The sequence below is a fragment of the Myripristis murdjan genome, chromosome 4 (assembly GCF_902150065.1).
Source record: "Myripristis murdjan chromosome 4, fMyrMur1.1, whole genome shotgun sequence".
Lineage (NCBI taxonomy): Eukaryota > Metazoa > Chordata > Actinopteri > Holocentriformes > Holocentridae > Myripristis > Myripristis murdjan.
In genome coordinates, this window is record NC_043983.1 from 35,497,901 (window position 1) to 35,520,344 (window position 22,444).

The 22,444-nt window shown below is 44.6% G+C and overlaps 2 protein-coding genes across 3 annotated transcripts in view; one reads left to right on the forward strand and one right to left on the reverse strand.

Annotated features, from left to right (window-relative positions):
- The window catches only part of apc2 (APC regulator of WNT signaling pathway 2), a 30,982-nt gene extending 15,939 nt beyond the window's left edge, over positions 1-15,043 (forward strand). Inside the window, exons 8-14 of the mRNA XM_030048803.1 lie at positions 2,526-2,621; positions 3,146-3,539; positions 3,768-3,866; positions 3,949-4,088; positions 5,145-5,339; positions 5,774-5,988; positions 6,428-15,043. Of these exons, the coding sequence (XP_029904663.1) occupies positions 2,526-2,621; positions 3,146-3,539; positions 3,768-3,866; positions 3,949-4,088; positions 5,145-5,339; positions 5,774-5,988; positions 6,428-12,035 (6,747 nt within the window). The 3' untranslated portion in view covers positions 12,036-15,043. The remainder of the gene's footprint in view (positions 1-2,525; positions 2,622-3,145; positions 3,540-3,767; positions 3,867-3,948; positions 4,089-5,144; positions 5,340-5,773; positions 5,989-6,427) is intronic.
- Positions 15,044-15,141: 98 nt separating this feature from the next.
- Positions 15,142-21,029, reverse strand: c4h19orf25 (chromosome 4 C19orf25 homolog). Of its 2 annotated transcripts, none has more exons than XM_030050315.1 (3): positions 20,921-21,029; positions 17,974-18,143; positions 15,142-17,133 (listed from the first exon to the last, which is right to left on the reverse strand). In XM_030050315.1, exons 2-3 carry the CDS (start codon positions 18,113-18,115, stop codon positions 16,952-16,954), a joined length of 324 nt encoding a protein of 107 aa, XP_029906175.1. In that variant the 5' UTR covers positions 18,116-18,143; positions 20,921-21,029; the 3' UTR covers positions 15,142-16,951. The 2 variants fall into 2 exon arrangements, with proteins under 2 accessions (XP_029906175.1, XP_029906174.1); XM_030050314.1 differs by lacking the exon at positions 20,921-21,029 and adding an exon at positions 19,720-19,902.
- Positions 21,030-22,444: the final 1,415 nt, after the last annotated feature.

Below are 22,444 nucleotides of genomic sequence, written 5' to 3' on the forward strand. Positions count from 1 at the left end.
AGATCCAGGTTTCCAAGTGTTACAAACACACAGCCTAAACACGTCTGTGGTTAAACCACTGTGCCAATAAAACACACACACACACACACACACACACACACACACACACACACACACACACACACTGCAGTAGGTGGAGGAGTTTTGGAAGCCGTCAGTCAAACCGAGCGGAGGAACGTCCACGTTTCTCTTTGTTAGAAAAACACCACACACACACACACACACACACACACACACACACACACACACACAGAGAGAGAGAGAGATACATGCCCTGGGGGGTTGCCATGGTGACGGGCTGGTCTGATCCGGGCTCTGTCATGCAGCTGCTGGAAGCCTCCCTGCTCTGTCTTGTACCTTTTATCCTGCTTTATAACTTCATTTTTTTAATGCATTTTGCAGCACTTTTCCATTTTATGGCAGTTTTTATTTTTCTTGTCTTTTGCCTTTTTATACCAGATTTTTTTCAATCAAGCAGGTTAGGCTTTATTTACATAGCACTTGTCATACAAATGCATGGAACACAAAAAGACAATAAAAGCAGGCCGTGAGGAAACGGCGTCCTGAAGCTCGTCAGTTTGCAGCAGAAACATCAGAGGCAGCAGGACGAGAGACATCAAACTCCAAACAGCAACAACAGAAGTAGCAATAAAATGAGTATGAGATATGAAAAAGGACATTTCAGAAGCAGAAATAATTGATCACCTAAAGGAAACTGGGTCAGCTGCAGCTGCTCAAACTCTCAAGGAAAGAATTAAATTATAAGAAACAGAAAAAGGAATAAGAAATACAAAAATATGTGCCTTAGAACTATATCTATCTATCTATCTATCTATCTATCTATCTATATAAATATATATATGCATTTTATAAAATATGTGCATTAATCCTACTAAATATTACAACAATAAATACAGAGATAAGAAATTGAGCATATGTGAAAAAACAAACAAAAAAGTCTACCTATATACACCTTATATACACAAGTCCTAAATAAATTTAAATTATAAATATAGATTATAAATAAATAAATATAAATAATAATTATAATAATTATAATAATAATAATTTGTAGTTATTTTGTCTTTTTTAAAATCTTTTTTTGTGCATTTCTGCCTTGAATAAATGGTCTGTTCCCACAGCTGTGGTAAGGATCTGGCAGTGAGCTGTTCAGGGATCTGCTCAGGGATCTGCTCAGGGATCTGGCAGGGATCTGGCAGGGATCTGGCAGGGATCTGTAGCTGCTCCGGCCGCTCGGCTGCACCGGCCGCCTGGAAAGCCGAGCAAAATCAGAAATTGAGGTCAGTGCTGCCTCCTCCCTCCTCGCTGCAGCTTGGCTCAGTCTGAGCAGCACCGGCGCTCAAACAACAAGAGCAGTGACGGCGGCCATGACAGCGCTAAGCCCTCTCTGTCTCTTACAATAAAGACAAGAACATTATTTTGAAATAAACCTCAGAACAATTTTTTTCTCTGGGTTTTGTTGGACCCTGGAGCAGCAGCAGCACAGAGTCACAGGAGACACACAGGATCATTTTTTACAGCCCAGCGCAGCAGCAGCAGGTATTTTGGGTGATCAGTGAGTGACAGGTGCTGTGGCCACGCCCCCCTTTACCTGCCATCATGTGGGCTAAATTCACTCCGCCCTCAGCCCTCTGACCTCTGACCTCTGATGCTGGGCTTGCAGAGAACTGGACATCCAGTGAGCTGTTGAGTGGGCGGGTGTGAGCGTGACGCCGGCGGGCGTGAGCGTGACGCCGGCGGGCGTGAGCGTGACGCCGGCAGGCGTGAGCTGAGTCATCCATTTTCTTTGACGTGTTTGGAGGAAAAAGTGAAGCACGCACACCGTCCAAATGAAGTTCAAATGACACAAACAGACAAACGACAAAACGATAAAATCTGAAGTTTTGTGTCACTTGGTTTTGTGGCAGTGGCTTCATACTCTCATCATAATGTTCTGACCCTTATAGACTCTGAATAAACCAAAAAACACGTTTATTCCAGATTTATGACTAGAACAACTTGACACACAGAGCTGAGCTGCAGCTCAAATTAATCTTCAGGTTTCAGCTTTCAGATGATGCTCACCTCTTCTATTTGGCTTCTGCTGTTGACCTTTGACCTCCCCTGAAGGTCACCTGTCCCCCCACTAAGACAGGTCCAAAGAAAGGGCCGGAACAGTAAAGGGTTAAATGTTTTCCCTCCAGCCCTCAGTGTCTGATCTTTCAGCTGCTCCTGCACAGATCCTCATATAATCTCACGTTTGACTCCCATAAAATGTTTCAAGCTTTCAAACTTATAATGCAAACTCTTTTCTGCACTGGAGAGTTTGAACAGATTTCATCAGAAGGCTCAGGACAGTGGAGCAGCTGGTAACCTCACACTCCCCTCACCTTTCTCCTCCACATGACCACAGAGGAGAGGAGGAGTGATGAAGCCTGTCGACCCTGACCAGCCTGTCCTCTGTCCTCTCTCTCTCTCTCTCTCTCTCTCACTCACTCTCTCCCTCCCTCTCTCTCTGTCTGCAGATCTCCAGCTCAGAGAAGCCCCCTGCTGGTGAAGCTGAGACTGCAGCGTGCTCTGCTGCAGCGGGCGTGGAGCCGCCCGGGGACGGAGGCAGCAAGGTACCGCCTCAGACCGCAGACAGCCGGGGGGTGGGGTGTGTGTGTGTGTGTGTGTGTGTGTGTGTTTGTGTTGAGAACTTTTAAAATAATACTAATACCAATAACAATAACCATCAGTTTCATCATTATAAAGAATGCTGTCCTTTTCACCAGTAATAACAGTGCTACTACAACTGGTACCACTATAAATAATAATGAAAAATAAAAAATAAAACATAGCATAGCATAGTAGTAGTTGTAGTATCAATAGAAGTAGGAGTATCATTATCATTATTATTGTTGTTGTTGTTATCATCATCATATCAGTATTATTATTATCACTATTATAATAACTGTTATTAGTAGTAGTAGTAGTGGTAAGAGTATCATTACTGTTGTTATTATCATTATTATCATCATTATTGTCATTATTATCGTTATTATCATCATTATTGTTATTATCATTGTTATTACTATGATGTCATATACAAAGTATGCAGAAACACAGCAGAGAGCTGATGTAGTGTAAAAACGCCCTCCTGCAGGTGGAGATGGTGTTCTGGCTGCTGTCCATGCTGGCCAACCGGGACAAGGAGGAGATGTCCCGCACCCTGCTGGCCATGTCCAGCTCCCAGGACAGCTGCATCGCCATGCGCAAGTCAGGCTGCGTCCCCCTGCTGGTGCAGATCCTGCACGAGGCTCCGGGGGGCGGCGGGGAGACGACGGCGGGCGGCGCCACGGGCTGCAGCCGGGAGGCCAAGTCCCGAGCCAGCGCCGCCCTGCACAACATCATCTACTCGCAGCAGGACGAAGGCCAGGCCCGCAGGGAGATGAGGGTGCTGCACATGCTGGAGCAGATCAGGACGCACTGCGACAGCGGCTGGGACTGGATCGAGAGCCACGCCGGGACGCCGCTGGCCGGAGGAACCAAAACCACCGGTGAGCCACGTTCCCTCTAAACCTGATGGAAACAAAACCTGTAGAGAGCAGCGGGGGAAAGAGGGTCTCATTTAAAATGTCCTGGCAGTAAAAGTGACAGAGTTCCTTTTTGAGAGTGAAGAAATGGACATTTTTATTTTAAAGCACTTGGAGCTGCACCCCCTGTGTGAAGGGTGCTGTATAATAAGTATTATTATCACTCACTGTGCTCTGTCCTGCTCTCTCCAGACATCCCTGAGCCCGTCGACCCTCAGATCTGCCAGGCCATGTGCGCCGTCATGAAACTTTCTTTTGAAGAGGAGTATCGACGCGCCATGAATGAATTAGGTTGGTGAAATGTAAAAAGTGACATCAGTGAGACACATCAGGGTACGTGTGTGCAGATTGGTCATGTGGTGCTGTTTTCCAGGCGGTTTGCAGGTCGTGGCAGATCTGATCCACCTGGACCAGGAAATGTACGGCATGCAGAACGACCCCATCAACATGGCGCTGCGTCGCTACGCAGGGATGGCGCTCACTAACCTCACCTTCGGCGACGTCGTCAACAAGGTAACAGCCGGGCCCCGTCCTGTAGGGATCTCACTGGGGTGCTCACCTCTGTTTTCAAAATCAGCTGCTGTTAAAAGGGAGGTGTGTGTTGTTGGATTAACGTGTTTGAGGTTAACATCCATCATCTCTGCTTCAACCCGTTCCCAGTTTCCCTTCTATCCAGAATGGAAAAGCCTGGATTATTATTTTCAGTTATTTTGGAATTTCAATCATTCAGTCATATTCATCTGAAAGTCCATTTTTTTGGGTGGCTTGGGTGCTTATGAATCACAAACTCATGGTATTGATTGTGGTGTTCCTCAAGGTTTCCCACAATGCTTCACTGCTCTCTCCATTGGGACAGGCCCGTGTCAGGAAGAGGGAATACATCTAATGACTCACCTGCGTCCCAAACAATGCAACGTAAAAGCACCCAGAGCAAAGCTGCTGCTCGTGTTTTGAATGTTTGGGCGTGGCTGCTTGGTGTCAGCCTGCAGCTCGCGCTCTTTAAAAACCCATCGCTCTGAAAACAGTTTGCTCGTCTTGGTGGTTTTGTGAGCCAGCAGGAAACTTGACTTTGTAGGATTTTCAGCTGTGCCCCGCCCATAGCGCCAACAGGAGTAGCCTAACATGGCAAGCTCAGCCCAACTCATATCTGACACTGCCAGCTACAGGACTGTTGGTGCATACCACAGCACCTTTGTGAAATAAACAAAAGAATTTGTTTTTCAGTAAAAAAGCAAAACTGACAGGGGTTAGATTAAATCCTGATCTATGTCTGAGGAACAAATTAAATGGTTTCACGGGCCAGATCTTATTTTACTCATGTGTGCTCTAGCAGTTTGAGGACAACTTTGTGTTTCCCTGGAAGAGTGGAAAAGAAAACCCCAAAAATTCTTTCTGTTTAAACTGGAAATCAAAGGAAATAGCGGAGCTTCATGAAGGCAAAGGCCTGACCAGAAATTTCATGACAAAATTCCCTCTGCTAAAAACATATGTACTACCAGATATCCTCTGTTAGAAAATAACTCTGGGCGGTCTGGATATTTAGCTTAAACCTGTCCTCTGTGCATGCAGGCGACTCTCTGCTCTAAGAAAAGCTGCCTGCAGGCCCTCGTGGCCCAGCTGGCCTCGGACAGCGAGGAACTCCACCAGGTCGTGTCCAGCATCCTGAGGAACTTGTCGTGGCGAGCCGACATCAACAGCAAGAGAGTCCTCAGAGACATCGGGAGTGTGTCTGCTCTCATCACCTGCGCCCTCCAAGCCACAAAGGTAAGCAGAAACCCAACATGGATTAAATGCAATGCAGGCATGAATGGCAACAGGAACTCATGTAGGCGTGTAATTATGACTCAGTGTTACGTGCTTATGGTAAATACTGAGCCTGCATGAATAAGAACTTCTTGATGAAGATTTCTGGTATTAAAAATCGATTTGTTCTGTACATTATTTTACTCTATTTTATATTCTAAGTTGACAGAGCAAAAGAAATCAGAACATCAAACAGTATGCACTTTACAAAAACCTTTTCAGGCTGTGGGGTTGGGTGTTAGTCCCCTTTGGTATTTTGATGAAGAAAATTTATATAATCCCACACTTAAAATTAAACTCTGCTCCTCTGTTATGTGTGTTCTGTGGACTATTTTTCCTCTTCATTTGTCACACTCCATTGGTTCAATGCAGTAAAATACTTGTTCAAACTCCAGGAATCCACCTTGAAGAGTCTCCTCAGCGCCCTGTGGAACCTGTCAGCTCACAGCATAGAAAACAAGGTGGCGATCTGCTCGGTGGACGGCGCTCTGGGCTTCCTGGTCAGCACTCTGACCTACCGGTGTCAGACCAACTCACTGGCCATCATCGAGAGTGGAGGAGGGATTCTGAGAAACGTGTCCAGTCTGGTGGCCACACGAGAAGATTACAGGTAGTTTCCCTCAACCCAAACACCATCTAGCACTGTTATATGACTGAATTATAAATGATTAATTTCAGCTGGACAGGTTTTTCTGTTTTGGTCAAATCTCAGATTACTTAAACAAATGATATTTGAACAAAAACATTTCTTTGGATCCTCCATCTATAAGAGACATCAAGTGATTAAAATGCCATGTTTCCATTTTTTTCCCCAAAAATGGAAACATGGCATTTTGAAAGCTAACTTTTCACATAATTCCACATAATTTATCCACATAGAGTCGAATCGAGGGTAACTGGACTGTTTCTCAAAGACATTTCACTTCTCATCTAAGAAGCTTCTAACCGTGACCTGGATGACAGAGAACCTGCTCAGACAGCCCACATAATTCAGTTCAGTTGGACAAAAAAAACAAATTGTTAATGCTTTTCACGTTCTTTGTTCACAGGCAAATCCTCAGGGACCATAACTGCCTCCAGACTCTGCTACAGCACCTGCGCTCTCACAGCCTGACCATAGTGAGCAATGCCTGTGGGACGCTTTGGAACCTTTCTGCCCGAAGTCCAAAAGACCAAGAGCTGCTCTGGGACCTTGGGGCAGTTAGCATGCTGCGCAACCTCATCCACTCCAAGCACAAAATGATAGCCATGGGCAGCGCTGCCGCTTTGAGGAACCTCCTCACCAATCGCCCCCTAAAATACAAGGACGCCGCAGTAATTTCCCCCGGTTCCTGCATGCCCTCCCTTTACATGAGGAAACAGAAGGCTCTGGAGGCTGAGCTAGATGCCAAGCATTTAGCAGAGACCTTTGATACCCTTGATAAACAGAGCCCCAAGCACCTGAGCCTCAACAAGCCACTGCGGCACATTGAAAGTCTGGCAAAAGATTACGCATCAGATTCTGGTTGCTTTGATGATGATGAGGCCCCTAATGTCTCAAGTAGCCTGGACACAGGGAGTTTCTCTATGCTGTCCATGTTTCTCACCAACTCTAACTTCCTGCAAAACCAGCCACGGAAGAAGGACAACGAACCTGAAAGAGATGTAGAGCCGCCTCAGATGTTGGAGAAGAGACAGGCACCTCCTGATGATGTAGTATCTGCTGCTGCAGAGAAGTTAGCAAAGAAGATTACAAACACTGTGGCCAAGATTGACAGGCTCGTGGAGGACATCACCATGCATACATCCTCAGAGGACAGTTTCAGCCTGAGCTCTGAGGACCACTTTGCAGACTGGCCGTATGGAGCAGATGAGCTAAATGAAGCCCGAGCCAAGTCATGCTCCCCTTGCCGTCTCTCTGATACAAGCAGCTTGGCCCACAGGGAGCGCCTCAGTAGAGCCCACGCCCTCTTACGCCTCAAAACTGCCCATACAAGCTTATCTACAGATAGTCTAAACAGTGGCAGCACTAGTGATGGCTACTGTGGTAGCAAAGACCAGATTCGACACTCATCCAGAGCTGCAACCATGCAACAAAAACGTCCCAACCAGCTCAATCTCAAGGTCGCTCACCAAGAGTACCTTAACATGGGACCTGCAGTCCAGAATGAGACAAGCCAGCTCGATGTTCCGGAGAGAGATTCTGTGGACAACAAACAGGTGAAAGCTCTAGAGCTCAGTAGCACAGACACTGAAAAGAACCAGGATCTACCCCTCCAAACACCAGTCAGTGCATCCACAAAAATCTCCTCTGATGTCAGCATGACCTCCATCAAACTGTCTCCTTCCTATCAGCATGTCCCTCTCATTCAGAGTGTGGCCAAATTTGGTGTAGCAAAGACGGCGATCAATGTCCAGGCTGCTCAAGCAATGAGGAGGCAAGCCTGGGTCCCGACTGTAATGACCGGTGGGAGCATTACTAAATATTCTCCAATGAGCTCCACCAGAAGCCCAACCATAGGGCAGATGGAGACGGTCCAGAAATACTCAGTAGAAAACACACCTATCTGCTTCTCTCGCTGCAGCTCGCTGTCCTCCCTCTCTTCTGGTGATGGAGCACTTGATGGACAGAGCCAAAGTGAAAATGAGCTGGAGAGTGACTCATCACTAGAAATCATTGAAGTTGAAGATGGAGATGGAGATGTGGTGAAGACAGTCGCGGAGGATGAAACCTTGGAAGATCTGAGTGACAGCCAGCTGCTGGTGACAGACTCAAAAACCTTCCCAAGCAAAGAGACTGATCCAATTGCAATCCCCTGCCCTGCTAAAAGGGAGAAAGTGTTTCTCAGGGGAGCTTCACCAGCCATACTTGAGGATAGATCTCCATCCAGTTCCTCTGAAAACTACATCCATGAGACACCATTGGTGATGAGTCGCTGTAGCTCAGTCAGTTCACTAGGGAGTTTTGAGTCTCCCTCCATTGCCAGTTCAATCCAAAGTGATCCATGCAGTGAGATGATTGATGGAACAATTAGCCCTAGTGATCTTCCTGACAGTCCCGGACAAACCATGCCTCCTAGCCGAAGTAAAACTCCCTGTTGTATTGAATCAAATGTACCAGAAACACAGAGTGCTGGCATAGCGGGTCAGTGGGAAAGCAGCCTGCGCAAGTTCATGGAAATTGCAGACTTGAAGGAGAGGTTCAACCTTCCTCCTGATTTGGACACCATGATCTATTTCACTGTGGAAAAACCTACAGAGAACTTCTCTTGTGCCTCGAGCTTGAGTGCTCTGCCTCTTCACGAGCACTACATACAGAAAGATGTGGAACTTAAACTGACCCCTCTGCTTCAGCAAAATGATAAAAATCCTCCATTCCTTGATGAGGATGAGAATGGACTGGATCATGGGGAAAGATGTAGTGAGGGAAACTCAGACGATGATATAGAGATCTTAAAAGAATGCATAAACTCAGCAATGCCATCAAAGTTCAGAAAAGTAAGACCTTCCCTGATGACTACCATACCTCCTCATATTCTAAATTCCCAGCTTCGAAAGCGAATACATCTCCCAGTGTACATGATGCTTCCAAATGGCAGTACCCAAATGTCTTCAGGGAGGAAAATTGTCCTGCCACATAAGGATTTACAGTTCGATGATTCATCATTCACTGATTCTGCAGAAGGCACTCCTGTCAACTTCTCCAGCACAACATCGCTAAGTGATGAAACACTTCAGTATCCAGTGAAAGAAAGGGGGGCAAAAGACTGGAGAGTCAAAAATATTAACAAACAGGAAACACTCGATGATGAGGCAAAGAGGATTGAGGACCTGAGAATATTCTCCCATTTCCACAAACCCAACAGAATGACCTACCAATCTGACATACAAGTCAATCAGATGAATCGAACAACCAAACATGTCATTCCCACACAGAAAGTGCTAATGCAGAGCAAAGAAGTGGCTGATAGAGTGGCAAGTCAAAGAAACCGTGATCAGTCTCCCAGTCAACAAAAGCAGAGGCAAGGCCAGGGCCCAGTGAGAAAACTGGAATTGCCTGTCATAAAGCAAAACACACAGTGTAATCTCAATCAGGGGTCACTCAAAGGAAATGTCGCCTTTCAATCAATGAGACATTCATCACCCAGTGAGGACGACACCAGCAGCTATTACAATGACCAAAAAGACAAAGAATTTGAAGGGATGAAACAAGCAGGTCGAAAACAGATGAGAGAGGCAAGTAAAAATACTCTGTCCCGAAGCATGACAAACATTGGCAGGATTGAAAATTCCCAAGCAAAGCCCAAGGGCTTCCAGAGGATAAAGCAGAACCTACTAAAGAATGAGTCCCCGGCATGTTACTCACTCAGCTCCTCTCTTAGTTCTCTGAGTGATGCAGAGTTTGAGGATCAGAAATTAAAAGCCCATCAAATATGGTCCAAAAACAGACACAATAAAATATCTAATATTGTGCAACAAACTAAGCCTATGACCATTCACAGCCAATATGAAGAGGAGAGCTCGCCAAGCTCAGTTAGCATGGATTCAGAGGATGACCTCCTTCAGAAGTGTATAACATCTGCTATGCCTAAGCAGAGAAAGAAACTTGCTGCCAGGAAGAAGAAAGCAGAGAAGAATCAGAAACAAAGGAGTGACTTGCAGAAGGCTTCGGATGGGTGGAACATGGATGAGGAAATTGATAGTGATGATATGGCATCCGATAAAGACTCAGACCTCAACAGTGTTGAGTGGAGAGCCATACAGGAAGGTGCAAATTCTGTTGTCACTGGGCTACAGGCGTCCAAGTCACAAGAGCCCTCCTCTGAAGAAACTGAGTCAGTTCTGTCATTCATGTCAACATCTAGTTTCACACCCAAAGAAAAGAAATTTGCTAAAGACAAAAAGGCAAATAAACCTCTGGACTTTGCCCAGCGTAAACCAGTTCCAAATTTGCCTGTAGTCTTCAGAGGCAGAACAGTGATATACACACCTAAAAAGGAGACAACTCTCTCACAAAGGCCGCCTCCTAAAAAAGTACCAACCAAGATGGATGCTCCAAAGAACCCAAACCTTGCTCAACACAGATCAAAGAGCCTTCACCGATTAGGCCGACCACAGGACATTGAACTGTCTTTGCCAAAGAGGAGCTCTACTCCACCTCCAAGGATACCAAAAAGCTCATCCTCGGGATCATCACAGAGCTCTACACCATCAAAACAGTCCCAGAAGAAGATAACATCACCCATTCAAACAAATAAATCTGTTCAGAAAAAGAATACCACACCACCTAGTTCTACACCTGCTAGTAGTCCACCTGAAAGAAAAGGGCGCTCCCCTGTCATGAATCAGAACCAAAAATCCCCAGCACATAAAACTCAAAAGTCACCAGTTCGTATCCCATTTATGCAGAACTCCGCAAGGCAATCAAGAGCACTGTCACCACTGGTAACCAACCAACCAACAAGTAAACAAAACAACCCAGTCAACGGGAAAAGGATACTTCCAGCCAATCGGTTAGATTTGGTCAGGATGACTTCTGTTCATTCAAGCAGCAGCGAGTCTGATCGCAATGGATTCTTGCGACAACTGACTTTCATTAAAGAATCAAAAACTGTCCTGAGACGTGATGGCTCTGCACGCACCATGGCTGGGTCTCAGAATGGATCCCCCCGCAGAGCTTGTCCAGGTGCCTCTGCTGTGTTCCTCTGTTCATCTCGTTGTCAGGAACTTAAGGCAGCTGTGCAGGGCCCAAGGAGGATGCAAGGAAAGGTGCTAGGGCAAGTATCTGGACAAATCCACAGGCAAGACCTAGTCCTTCAGAAGCAGACTACAACCCCTGCCAGAGCAAGCTCCAGTGAACGGGACCTATCTGCAAGACGTATAGCCAGGAGAACCAGCTCTGAAAGCCCCTGTCGGGCGGCTCAGAGAAATGGGCCTGGAAGAGTGTCGGGAGCCAAGCAGCAACAAGACAGAGATACTTTTAAGCGACATGCCTCATCACCGAGCATAAACATACTGAGCCGAGTGACCAGTCGTTCTTCCCTTCGCTCTTCATCCTCTGACTCAAGTGGACGAGCAAAGAGTGAGGATGATACAAATAAAAAGGGACAGAGACCTGGATCCCGGCTAAATGACAGAGTCACCTGGAGGAGGATCAGGGATGAGGATGTCCCTCAGATTTTGAAAAGCACTCTGCCAGCCACTGCGTTGCCTCTGGTGCCTTCGCCCGATGGGGAAAAAACAAAGCCACCAGCTCTGCCAGGGAAACTGCCAACCATTCTGCTTGCATCACGCAAGACAAGTGATGCAACAGTGCAGACAGAAGATTTTTCAAATAACAAAACCAACTCAAGCACTTCTCCAACAGTGGACAAGGCTCCGGTCATCTCAGAGGAGGCGGCAAGACTGGCTCTCCTCAGAAAGATCAGCATTGCCTCGGGGAGCAACCTCCAAGATGGAGATTCTGATGGCTCGCTAAGGAGCCACAGCACCGTGTCCACAGGAACCTCTGAAAGCCACACAGGTGGAGTTGTCACCTTCCGCCAGGGATCCCCTAGTAAGGCTGCCAGAGTCACTCCATTCAACTACATCCCCAGCCCTATGGCCTGCTGCCTGCAAGATACACAGAATCAAGCACCCGCGATCAATGAGAAGTCAGGGGAAAAAACTGAGTTATAGGACGTTAGGTGTGTTCCTGTGAAATGTGGACAACTCTAGTGCGTTCCTGAATGAAACTCAGCACTCAGGTGGACAAGGAGAGTGTGCCAGTCCTTTTACCTCGGGTATTGACCCTTTTTTCCTTCACTGCATTGGAGTTTTTTCTCTGATAAAGAACACTTGATCACAACTCATCTTAATCCATCTACCATTCATACAGGGTTGGATGTATGCATTGAGACTGGTCTGACATGGACATACTACCAGTATAGCACCTCAGAGAGTAAACGTACACAAAACGGAGGTGCATCTTTTTTTGTACTTTTTTGTATTTGTATATTAACCATTGTCTGGTAGAAATGTAGTGAACACATAGAGCAAAGACAAAGAACTCGATTTCAGCACACAAATCACCATCAGTCTCCTTGACAGAATCAATAAAAAGAACAATATGCAAACTTTTGAACGATAACTCAGTTGGACTTTTACCGGAAAAGGTACTAACTGTGGCCGACTGTTGACAGAAGGACAAAAGACACTGAGATGTAAAGTATTTTTTACACACATCAACGCTTTGGCCTTTGCCTCACCATTCACAACTCAATATAATACACTGTTAGCTTTTACTGTTGCACCACTGCTGCAGAAAATATTATAGCAAATACCGCCATCCTCCAAGCTATCAGCTGTTCCGGGTAATTCAGTGTACTCCTGTCTTCACCAACATTGTAAATACATGCAGACGTACAAACTCTTCAAGCTTCCTGGTGGGCAAAAGACTCGTTGTGTTGCTCCTGACAGCATGCTTATATCCACTACCTGTATACTCACCTGTTAACATTGTGGACGCTGGATTTAAAAAAAAAAAAAAAAAAAAAAAAAATACTCCTTTCACTGGTAAAATAGCCATACTGGTCATCTGTATTCTAGTGCCACCAAGACCTATAATGTAACTGTCAGTGTAATGAACTACTCCAGCGTACAAGCTCTTACATGCCTCTGTTAATCGAATGAGACGACATGATATTTGTGTTTGCTACTAGAATCAGGTACTGTATGCTGTTCAGTATTTCCATGCAGGAAACATGATGATTTGATTGATGATTGGGTGTTTCGAGCCAAACAGCAACGCGTCCTCCCAGGCGTTCTTGGTTCTCTGGAAGTCTTTATAAAATAATGTGTTAATATCTGCTTAATTGTCTTGCTGTAAAAGTAGTGATAGGTTGAAGAAGTCAAATATAAAGACGATGAATATTCTCTGTAGTTGTTAACATCACCTGTCCATGTGTACTCAGAGATCGGACAGCAGTTTGCTGGTACAGAATGAAAAATCAAATCTGCAATTTGGTTGTGGATCGGTGGGATTAAGGGGCTGTTTCTTCTTTTAAAAAAACGAAAAAAAGGATTTTTCTACTTACTAATACCCTATTTCCAAAGCATGTTTTGCATATGATTAAAACCCAAGTAGCTTTTGAATGCAAGCCTTTAAAAGTCCCAGTGGCCATTTTAACATATTAACAGCCCCTAAGTGTAAAACTAGAGGTGAAATGGGGATGTGTTGAACCAGACTGAGGCAGTGGAGCTGAACTGTGTAAAGTCCAGTGAATGAGATGATTGAGGAATTCAGCTCCATGTTAAATCCCCATCAGAAGGTCCAAGAAGCAAATCCGCCATCACTGTCAGCGGCGGCCTTGTTCACACCTGGCTGGAGACATCGGTCCTAACACTGTCATGCAGTGAGATGCAGTGGAAGTGCAGTGTCTTCTGTGCAGCTGCAGGTCAAATACAGAAAAGTAATGTCCAAAACTATAAAGATGTCCCACAATGAGTGCTTTACATTCACATTAATAATCTGATCAATGTTCAGATGTTCTGATTTAGTCTGTTTTAATGTATCATGGAGACAGTCCAACCCAAACCAAACTCTTTTGTTTTGATCCTGTGTTCATTATATTTTGCTGCTCGTGACTCCATGGTTGTATTTGAGCTGCTGTGGTCCTTTCGAACTAGAGTTTTCCATAATCTGGGACTTTCTGGAACCTCTCAAGTTCAGGAAATCCTAGTTTTAATCGTTTTGTAGTCTTGCTTTGTTTTGTTGTGCACTCGACACCCAGCTTGCTGAGAACTTTTATACACTTTTTTCTTTCTAAAAGTCACATCAAACTCAAACGCAAATTACCATAAAACTTGTGGGGAACCATGTGCCATGGAGGCCAAGAGGCTGCAGGTTTTCATTCTAACTAAAAAAAACTCCACCAGGAGATTGGGGTGATCAGTGAAATCAGCTGGTGGAGTTTTTGGTTGCCCTGCATGGCACACTGTCGACTCCCCCGGTCATGACACTTCAACTAAAAGATTCTTCAGTCTATCAGAGCAAAATGGTTGTGACGCCCCCGGCTTTCTACCATATTTCAACTTGGACATTAAAACTTCTAGAGTCACCTTCTGAATGGGTCCAAAGCAGGTTCCCTGAACCCTAATGATGGAACTGTGCTGTTGCCATGGAAACAGTTCCTTCACCCGTGAATGAAACTGCTTTCATGCCTCGGTAAGTCCTCAGAGACGAAAAGGGCTGACAGTCAAACCAAAAAACAGAATCTGGTGTTTATGTGGCAGAATTTACAGCTTCATATCTGCGTATTAAGGTTTCTCATACTCGGGATTTGGACTTGTCTTGGTTATTGCAGAACATTTGGGTATTCTGAATATTAATGTGCATGTAAACAACAGATTCAGAACCAATGTTCGGGTCTTCTTGATGCAAACAAACAGGAACAAGCTGTTACCCAGCGGCTCCTGAGTGATAAGCAAAGGAAAATCTTTTGTTTCATGGACATTTTTTTTTAACTAACTGAGTCATGTCCCTGCAGGAAAACGGGACATTAATCAAGAGGGTGGGACCGTTTTCCCAGCATTCCATGTGTGAACAAGGTCACAGAGGTCGTATGGTGCCATGTGATATAGGCTTGGCAGGTGAAATTGTATCATTATAAATGTTTTCATCAAATAAAGTGACGTGTTTCATTAAACCGAGGTGTCGTTTGTCGTTTGTCATGCAGACAGCTGCATATTCCTACTGTGCTTTTAATGTGAAAACACTCAGAGGTGAAATCATGACATCATGAAGGCAGAGTTTTTATTTTTTTTTATTCACTGCAGGCAGTTCATTGGTTGTTGAGCAGCAGCATGAGGGAGTTGTGTTCATGATACAGACACACGTGATCTTTACTTCAACACCAAGCTGCACTCGGCATTATTAATGCGATCTTAATATGCAGCAACAATGCACCAATATCATCATCATCATCATCATCATCATCGTCAGGCTATAGGTATTTATGATATCAGTTCCAAAAAGCAAGATGTGTATCTGTCCAACACTGTTACTGTTTATTATTTGGTATACTGTGGAAATATTTATTGTATTTATGGTTGATATAACAGGACTGATACAGTGAACAAACTGACAAACTGAAACCAGCCAGACAGTGCAGATATGTCAGCGTCTGCAGCGGATGCTAATCTGCCACAGATAACAATTAAAATCTAAATGGAACAATAAAAAAAAATAGAAGGTAAACAGATTACAGCAACATTAAATGAAATCCATATTTATAAGTGACATAACTACAGAAAATTAGAAAAGGAGAAAAACAAAAAAACAAGACAACTAGACAAGTGTACAGGTTTGCTTCTGAACATTTTATTATCTTTGGACAGTTTCTGTGGGAGCAGCTGATCCTGTTTCACACTCCACACACACTCCACACACACTCCACACACACTCCACACACTCGCTGTGTGCCTGTTAAACCTGCACAGCAGAGTCACTTCGGCTGGTTCGGAGCGTCGGGATCAGCCTGGAAACTCTTCCTGCTGCACCACCGAGGCTCCCGGCGTTTTTAAACACAACTTTATTCATCTGTTTTTAACTGCCCACTCAGGAGTGTTTCCAACAAACCCTTAGAACACACACACACACACACACACACACGTCATGTGGATGTGAGTGTGTGCAGAGAAGCAGCAAGTTTAGCTACGAATGCCAGAGCCAATCAGCTTCCAAACGTCTCAGCAGCGTCCAAACCTGACAGGAACAGGAAGTGGCCTGACGGAACGAGGCTGCGTGGTTTACAAGCACAGAGGAGAGGAAAGTTGTGTTTTAAACAAATAATAATAATAAAAAAAATAGGATGTGGCCTGACCTGCCAGCTCTAAGTGCTAAAATACAGACAAAAAGTGGATAACGACGCACATGAAGAATTCATTAAACTCATAAATTGGAGGGATATGAAACAAAACATTCGCAAAACACTCATTCTCTTAAATAATAATTTGTCTTATTTTCAGTGGCACCTCCGTCATCACAGGGCTGCATGACAAGAACAAAAACCTGATATTTATGCCAAACACGTCGACGGCGATGTGACGTCTGACACGCCTGTGGGTTCACACTGACTCAGCGTTTTTTAACAATAACACCAACTGGATGCAGGAAACAGCTGATTCTAGGCTAAACTAACCCTGAGTCTAGAATCATCCATGTTGTTGCCTTTGAGATTTTAATATCACACATGTTCATATAGAGATAATGACTTGATAACCAAATATTGATCAGCCCTAATTATCAGACTGTTTCCTGTTCACCGTCCAAACCACTGACGGAAACACAGACAGGAGACGGTTTTCCTGTTTTCAACAAAGTCTCTGTGCAGCCTGGTCAGCATCATGTGTCGCCTACATGCAGCCGTTTGATTAGAGGTCAGGGGTCAGAGGTCAGCCAGCGCTGCCACAGGAGCAGGCAGAGTTCAGCATCTGGCTAAAGGACACTTGGGCAGGAATCCAACCCGTGACCTTCCTGTTACGCAGCATCAGACGGTCCCGCCCCTCCTCCCGTCTCGTCTGCCCGGTCGGAGGAGAGTCCAAGCACCGTGAGGTCACAGCGCCCGACCTTTGACCTCGGCCACGTCCCGCTCCAGCCGCTCCCCCGCCTCCCGCAGCTCCTCGCTCTGCTGGGCGAGCCGGCCTCGCGCCTCCTGCAGCCGCTGGTTCAGCTGCAGGAGGCGGCGGCTCTGCTGGAACTTCAGCTCCACGTCGCTGTCGGCGGCGGCCGCAGAGTCTGAGGGAGGCAGGAGACAGTCAGCCATGACACCACCTGACCTGAACCTGAGCACGCCCTCCTGTCCCACTGCTCCACACCGACACGCCCACAGAGCCCTCAGAGAGCGGCCCACCCACCCCAAACACCCCAAACACAGTCATCTCTTTACAGGCAGAGAGAGCAGGAGAAACCAAACTAACCCTCTCCATCATCAGCAGTGTGTGTGTGTGTGTGTGTGTGTGTGTGTGTGTGGACGGAAGGACAAAACAGAGACATAAAGGTGTGTCTTCAGATTTCTCTGGGTTGATGAGGATTTATTTTTGTGCTCTCTGCCTTTTAGAAGACAGACAGCTTAGCTTACTGATGCTAACCTTGTTTCCATGACAACAGACCACTCCCTCCAGCTCACCTGTTGCTCTGCTGGATCTAATCTCATGACTTTAGCTTGCAAAGACTACAGATTATTTAATAATTCAGATCTGAAATAATCAGTCAATTAAATTTTGATTATTATCAAACTGTTTTAGTCTCCTCTCCTCTGCTCATATCAAAGCTATTATCATTAATAAGAACTAATATAATATACTGTATTGTATTTACAAAATGAACTAAAATAAACTAAAATGAAAAAGAAACTGTCTTTAGTTTTGGTCTCTGTCAGTTTATCTGGTTGTTCGTCCTCAGTGAGGACATTTTTTCAAAACAAAATAAAAATCAAAACTAATGAAAAATCAAAACCACAGTAACCTTGGTTCTTATCTTAATAAAATAAACACTCTTCCTTGATCTTCCCATCAGGCTTTGGGGTTAGTTTAAAGTGCTGCAGGTCTTATCAAAATAACGGGGTGCCCCCCTCACCTGGGCCGCCGTGGTCCAGGATGCTGAAGACGGGGTCGGTGGCCTCCGCTCGGCTCAGGTCCTCCAGGATCTGCTCCACGGTGGGGGGGGCGGGCCGGCTGGGCAGCACCGTGCGCTTCTTGTTCCTGGAGCCTAAATTCATGGCGCAGGACGCCGCGCCGCCCGCAGCTCTGAAACCAACACGGAGCATCACATCATGTGAAATATGACCCAGGTTTGCAAAAGGAAAAATTATTTCAGAGATGAAGAGACGCGTTAGAGCAGCTTTCCCCGAGCCAGGTTTCTGTTTCAGCTCTGCTCTCTCACACCTGATCCATTTCAGGGCTGCATGCTGATTGGCTGAAACAGATCTACCTGAATGTGGTCTGCATGAGGGTCCTGGACCTGAACTGGGTCAGGTGTGCAGGAGCAGAGCTGGAACACAGACCTGCAGGGCAGGACGGGGGGTCTTTAGGACTGAGGTGGGAACCTCTGCTTTAGAGAAGGTCAGCGAGTCCAATCATCCGTCAGAAGGAAGAGCAGACGTGTTTTTTTCCCCTTAAGGTTGTTACAGAGCGTCGTGACATGCCAATAACACAAGACACTTCAGCAAACCTCCAGTTAGTTGTCAATCAGAGCAGTCGTCTCTGCAGTATCATCACAATATCATTATGGAGGTATGCCATCAAAAATATTCTGCTAACTTGATTTTTGCTTGTGCTACCCGGCCTCACAGGGCCGAGGAGAGACCACGACATGTTAAAGCTTCTGTAACTTCTAAATGTGAGTTAATGAAGGCCTGCATGATGTGAAGCCCGATGGCACCGAGTTTCATTCTGCATAGAGAAGAAAGTAACAGAAGTAATAACTCATGTGTGAATCCTGAAGGACAGGCCAGTCGATAACAGCAAACTTTGTGAACTCTTTCTTAGAGAGAAAAAAAAAACACGGCTAAAAGATTTAAATCTGGGCAACGTGAGCTAAAAGAAAAATGTATTTTTTCTTTGGTAATGCTGTCAGTCTTTCACAAACCGCTGTGAAGGAAACATGCAAAGGAAACCTGCTTCTCTGTGTTTGTGTTCTGTCTTGTGAAATTCTGATGCTGCTGCCGTTTCGACCAGGACAGATCTGGACCTCACTGGGAGCTTCCGCCTAAATAATGCATATATAGACAGACAAATAAATAAATAAATAGATCAAATAGAAAAACTGCTCTTTGGTTTATTATTAATGTGATTATTTTCTATCTCCCTCGCTGTTTTTCCCCCGTTCACAGATCAGTAGCCCTGAAGGCAGCTCAGATTCTGTCCTGCTGCCTTCACGGACCAGAGTCCCTTCACGGACCTGCTCGTTTCACGCTGCCCTGCCTGGTGACCGGACATGACAGCTACAGGTCAGAGTCACATATTTTTCCATTTGTTAGGGTTCTCCCTTCAGTGCGGGTTAGAGCCAATACACTAACTAGTGTCTGTTTTAATTAAATTCAATCTTTTATCGTCGGCTCGCCTCCTGGTCCCGTCTTGTGGAGAACGGGAGCGAACTCAGTAAACAGAATATAACGGTGCTTTTCTATTGAAGTTAACGGCTCATTGCTGGCACTTACATGCCGAGTTGATCAAAATATCACATTTATTCATAAAAAGTCTAAACATGTGTTCTTCCATGTCCTTACCCGAGCCGATAAGCGATCCTACATTAAACTGGCAGATTTCTTAATGGAGCCCTGAACGCGGTTAGCATGCAGGCTAGCTGCTAGCTTGTTCTCACCAGTTGCCGCAGAGAGTCTCCCGGCTGTTACTCAGCATCAAGTCCGAGAACCGGATCAAACTCCGAGAGCCGGATCAAACTCCGAGAGGCGGAATCTGCTGGAAATGGAGGAACAAGCGCCGAGAGAAACGCAAGTCAACATGAGAGCGCTGCCACAGACGCACTGACACGTTGCCTTTACGTCAGGACGTCGACGCGCACTTGTCACGTCACCACATGCGGACGCTGCTGCCCTCTAGTGGTGATGTTTAGTTCCTGTCCTGCAGGCGTGAACAGGAGCGGCTTCTCCTTCCTAAAACTGAGTTCAGCAAAATAAAATAATAATAATAAAATTTTTTTTTTTTAAAATGGAGCTGAGGTGGAGCAAGTGAGCAGTTTTAAGTTCCTGGGAATCAACATAACAGAGAACCTGTCATGGACTTCACATATCTCTGCCCTGGTTAAAAAAGCTCAGAAACGGCTGTATTTCTTAAGGAAACTTAAGAAAGCAAAATTCCCACGCCAAGTTCTTGTCAGCTTCTACAAAGGAGCGATTGAAAGCATCCTGACTGGAAACATCACAAACTGGCATGGGATGTGCACGGCCCAGGACAGGAAGACTCTGCAACGAGTGATTAAAACTGCCCAAAACATCATTGGCACCCATCTACCAAGCATCAGTGATATCGGGGAGGTGAGGTGAGATCCTAAAAGACAACAGCCACCCAGCCACAGCCTGTTCACCCTGCTGCCATCAGGCAAAAGATACAGAAGTATTCGCTGCCGTACCACCAGACTACAGAGCAGCTTCTTCCCTCAGGCTGTGAGACTAAATGCACCATCTGAACTCCTCCAGGCTTAATAATTCTATTTTCTACACAATCAATCAATTAATCAATCAAGAGGGAACCACACTTTAATTTCATTATTCAACCTGTTGTATAATGACAAATAAATTTCCTTGTATCCTTGTATCCTTGTATATTTTGCACTGTTAAGAGCATGTACAATCCACTTTTTATAGGTTACATTGGCTCCAAGTTCAGGTTCAAGTTCAGGTTTATTTAAAGCCCAGTATCACTGTTCCAGCCTCAAAGGGTTTCACACGCTCACATGTTTACAACAAACAGGACGACGCTCCCGACTTCATCCTGACGGCGGGCAAGAAGCATCGACAGTAAACTGAGAAGAAACAAAAGATTCTAAACATCATAAACATAACTGTAAACATCTGGCTTGGCAGGAAAACAGTTTGCAGCAGGTTACGAGGTGTGAGAGGTGAGCGTGTTGCTGATGCGGAGCTGTTTGAGCCTAAAAGAAACACACCTGCAGCTCAGGTGGGCATACAGCCTCTGATTGGCTGACAGTGTTACACATCCAGGAAGTTGGAAGAAGCTTCAGGGGCCAGGGGCCGGATTCTCCAAAGGCTCTTAAGATTAAATTTCTTCTTAAGTTCCACTTTTTTTCTTAAGTTTGGGTTCAAGAAGAATCTTAAGATATTTTCGAATTCACAAACAAAATATCTTAAGAATCCAAACAAAAGATCTTAAGAATGTTCTCAACTTTATTCTTAAGATTTTTCTTAAGAATAAATGGGATTCTTGAAATAAATAATCTTACTATTTTTCTGAAATAGTATCGTAACTTTAAGACAGGTAAAGGTCGTCTTAAGTAACCACATGCTGTGTGAAGGTAAGCTATTTTTCAAACATCTTTGATTCATTTAGAGCCAAATTTGATTATATGACATAGATTAATGTAGTAGGCTAATACCTTAATAATTTGACATTGTATAAGTTAACAGAGATAATCGTTATCTAAACTGTAATTCAGCCTAATATCTAAGCCAGTATTTAGACACATAGAGGCACATATATTGTTTCTGAGTCTATATGAGGACATTTTGTTTAGCCACCAGTCACCATTCATGTGTCAGTTATATTTAGATTCCATTAACTAATAGGTCAGTAATATCGTCGCTGTCCAATACAAAGTATGTATCTCAATTTTTGAGAAAACACTTTTATAACATCAAATCAAAGTTGAGACTATAATGGATATTGTTTTGTATTTTAGATGGAGCTGCTGTGGGCTGCAGCTCGAGGCTGTTTGTTTACATGAAGGTAGAGAGTTGAGAAGTTCGTAAGTGGAAAAAATTAAGAAGTTCTTAAGATAATGTGCAGTTCTTAAGAAAATAATGGGGAATAGCACTTGAGAACATTCTTATGAACTTCTCATTTTTTCCCCTTACGAAACGTCTTAAGATTATAAGTAAGAAGAATCTGGGACCAGATTCTCCAAAAAGTTCTTACTTATAATCTTAAGACGTTTCTGGGACCAGATTCTCCAAAAAGTTCTTACTTATAATCTTAAGACGTTTCGTAAGGGGAAAAAATGAGAAGTTCATAAGAATGTTCTCAAGTGCTATTCCCCATTATTTTCTTAAGAACTGCACATTATCTTAAGAACTTCTTAATTTTTTCCACTTACGAACTTCTCAACTCTCTACCTTTATGTAAACAAACAGCCTCGAGCTGCAGCCCACAGCAGCTCCATCTAAAATACAAAACAATATCCATTATAGTCTCAACTTTGATTTGATGTTATAAAAGTGTTTTCTCAAAAATTGAGATACATACTTTGTATTGGACAGCGACGATATTACTAACCTATTAGTTAATGGAATCTAAATATAATTGACACATGAATGGTGACTGGTGGCCAAACAAAATGTCCTCATATAGAC

Bases quoted from the DNA above. Each gene is read 5' to 3' on its own strand.
- c4h19orf25 (XM_030050315.1), bottom strand. From the start codon at position 18,115: ATGAATTTAGGCTCCAGGAACAAGAAGCGCACGGTGCTGCCCAGCCGG. The intron at 17,134-17,973 runs GTGAGGGGGGCA...TGCCTCCCTCAG, and splicing joins CCTGGACCACGGCGGCCCAG to ACTCTGCGGCCGCCGCCGAC.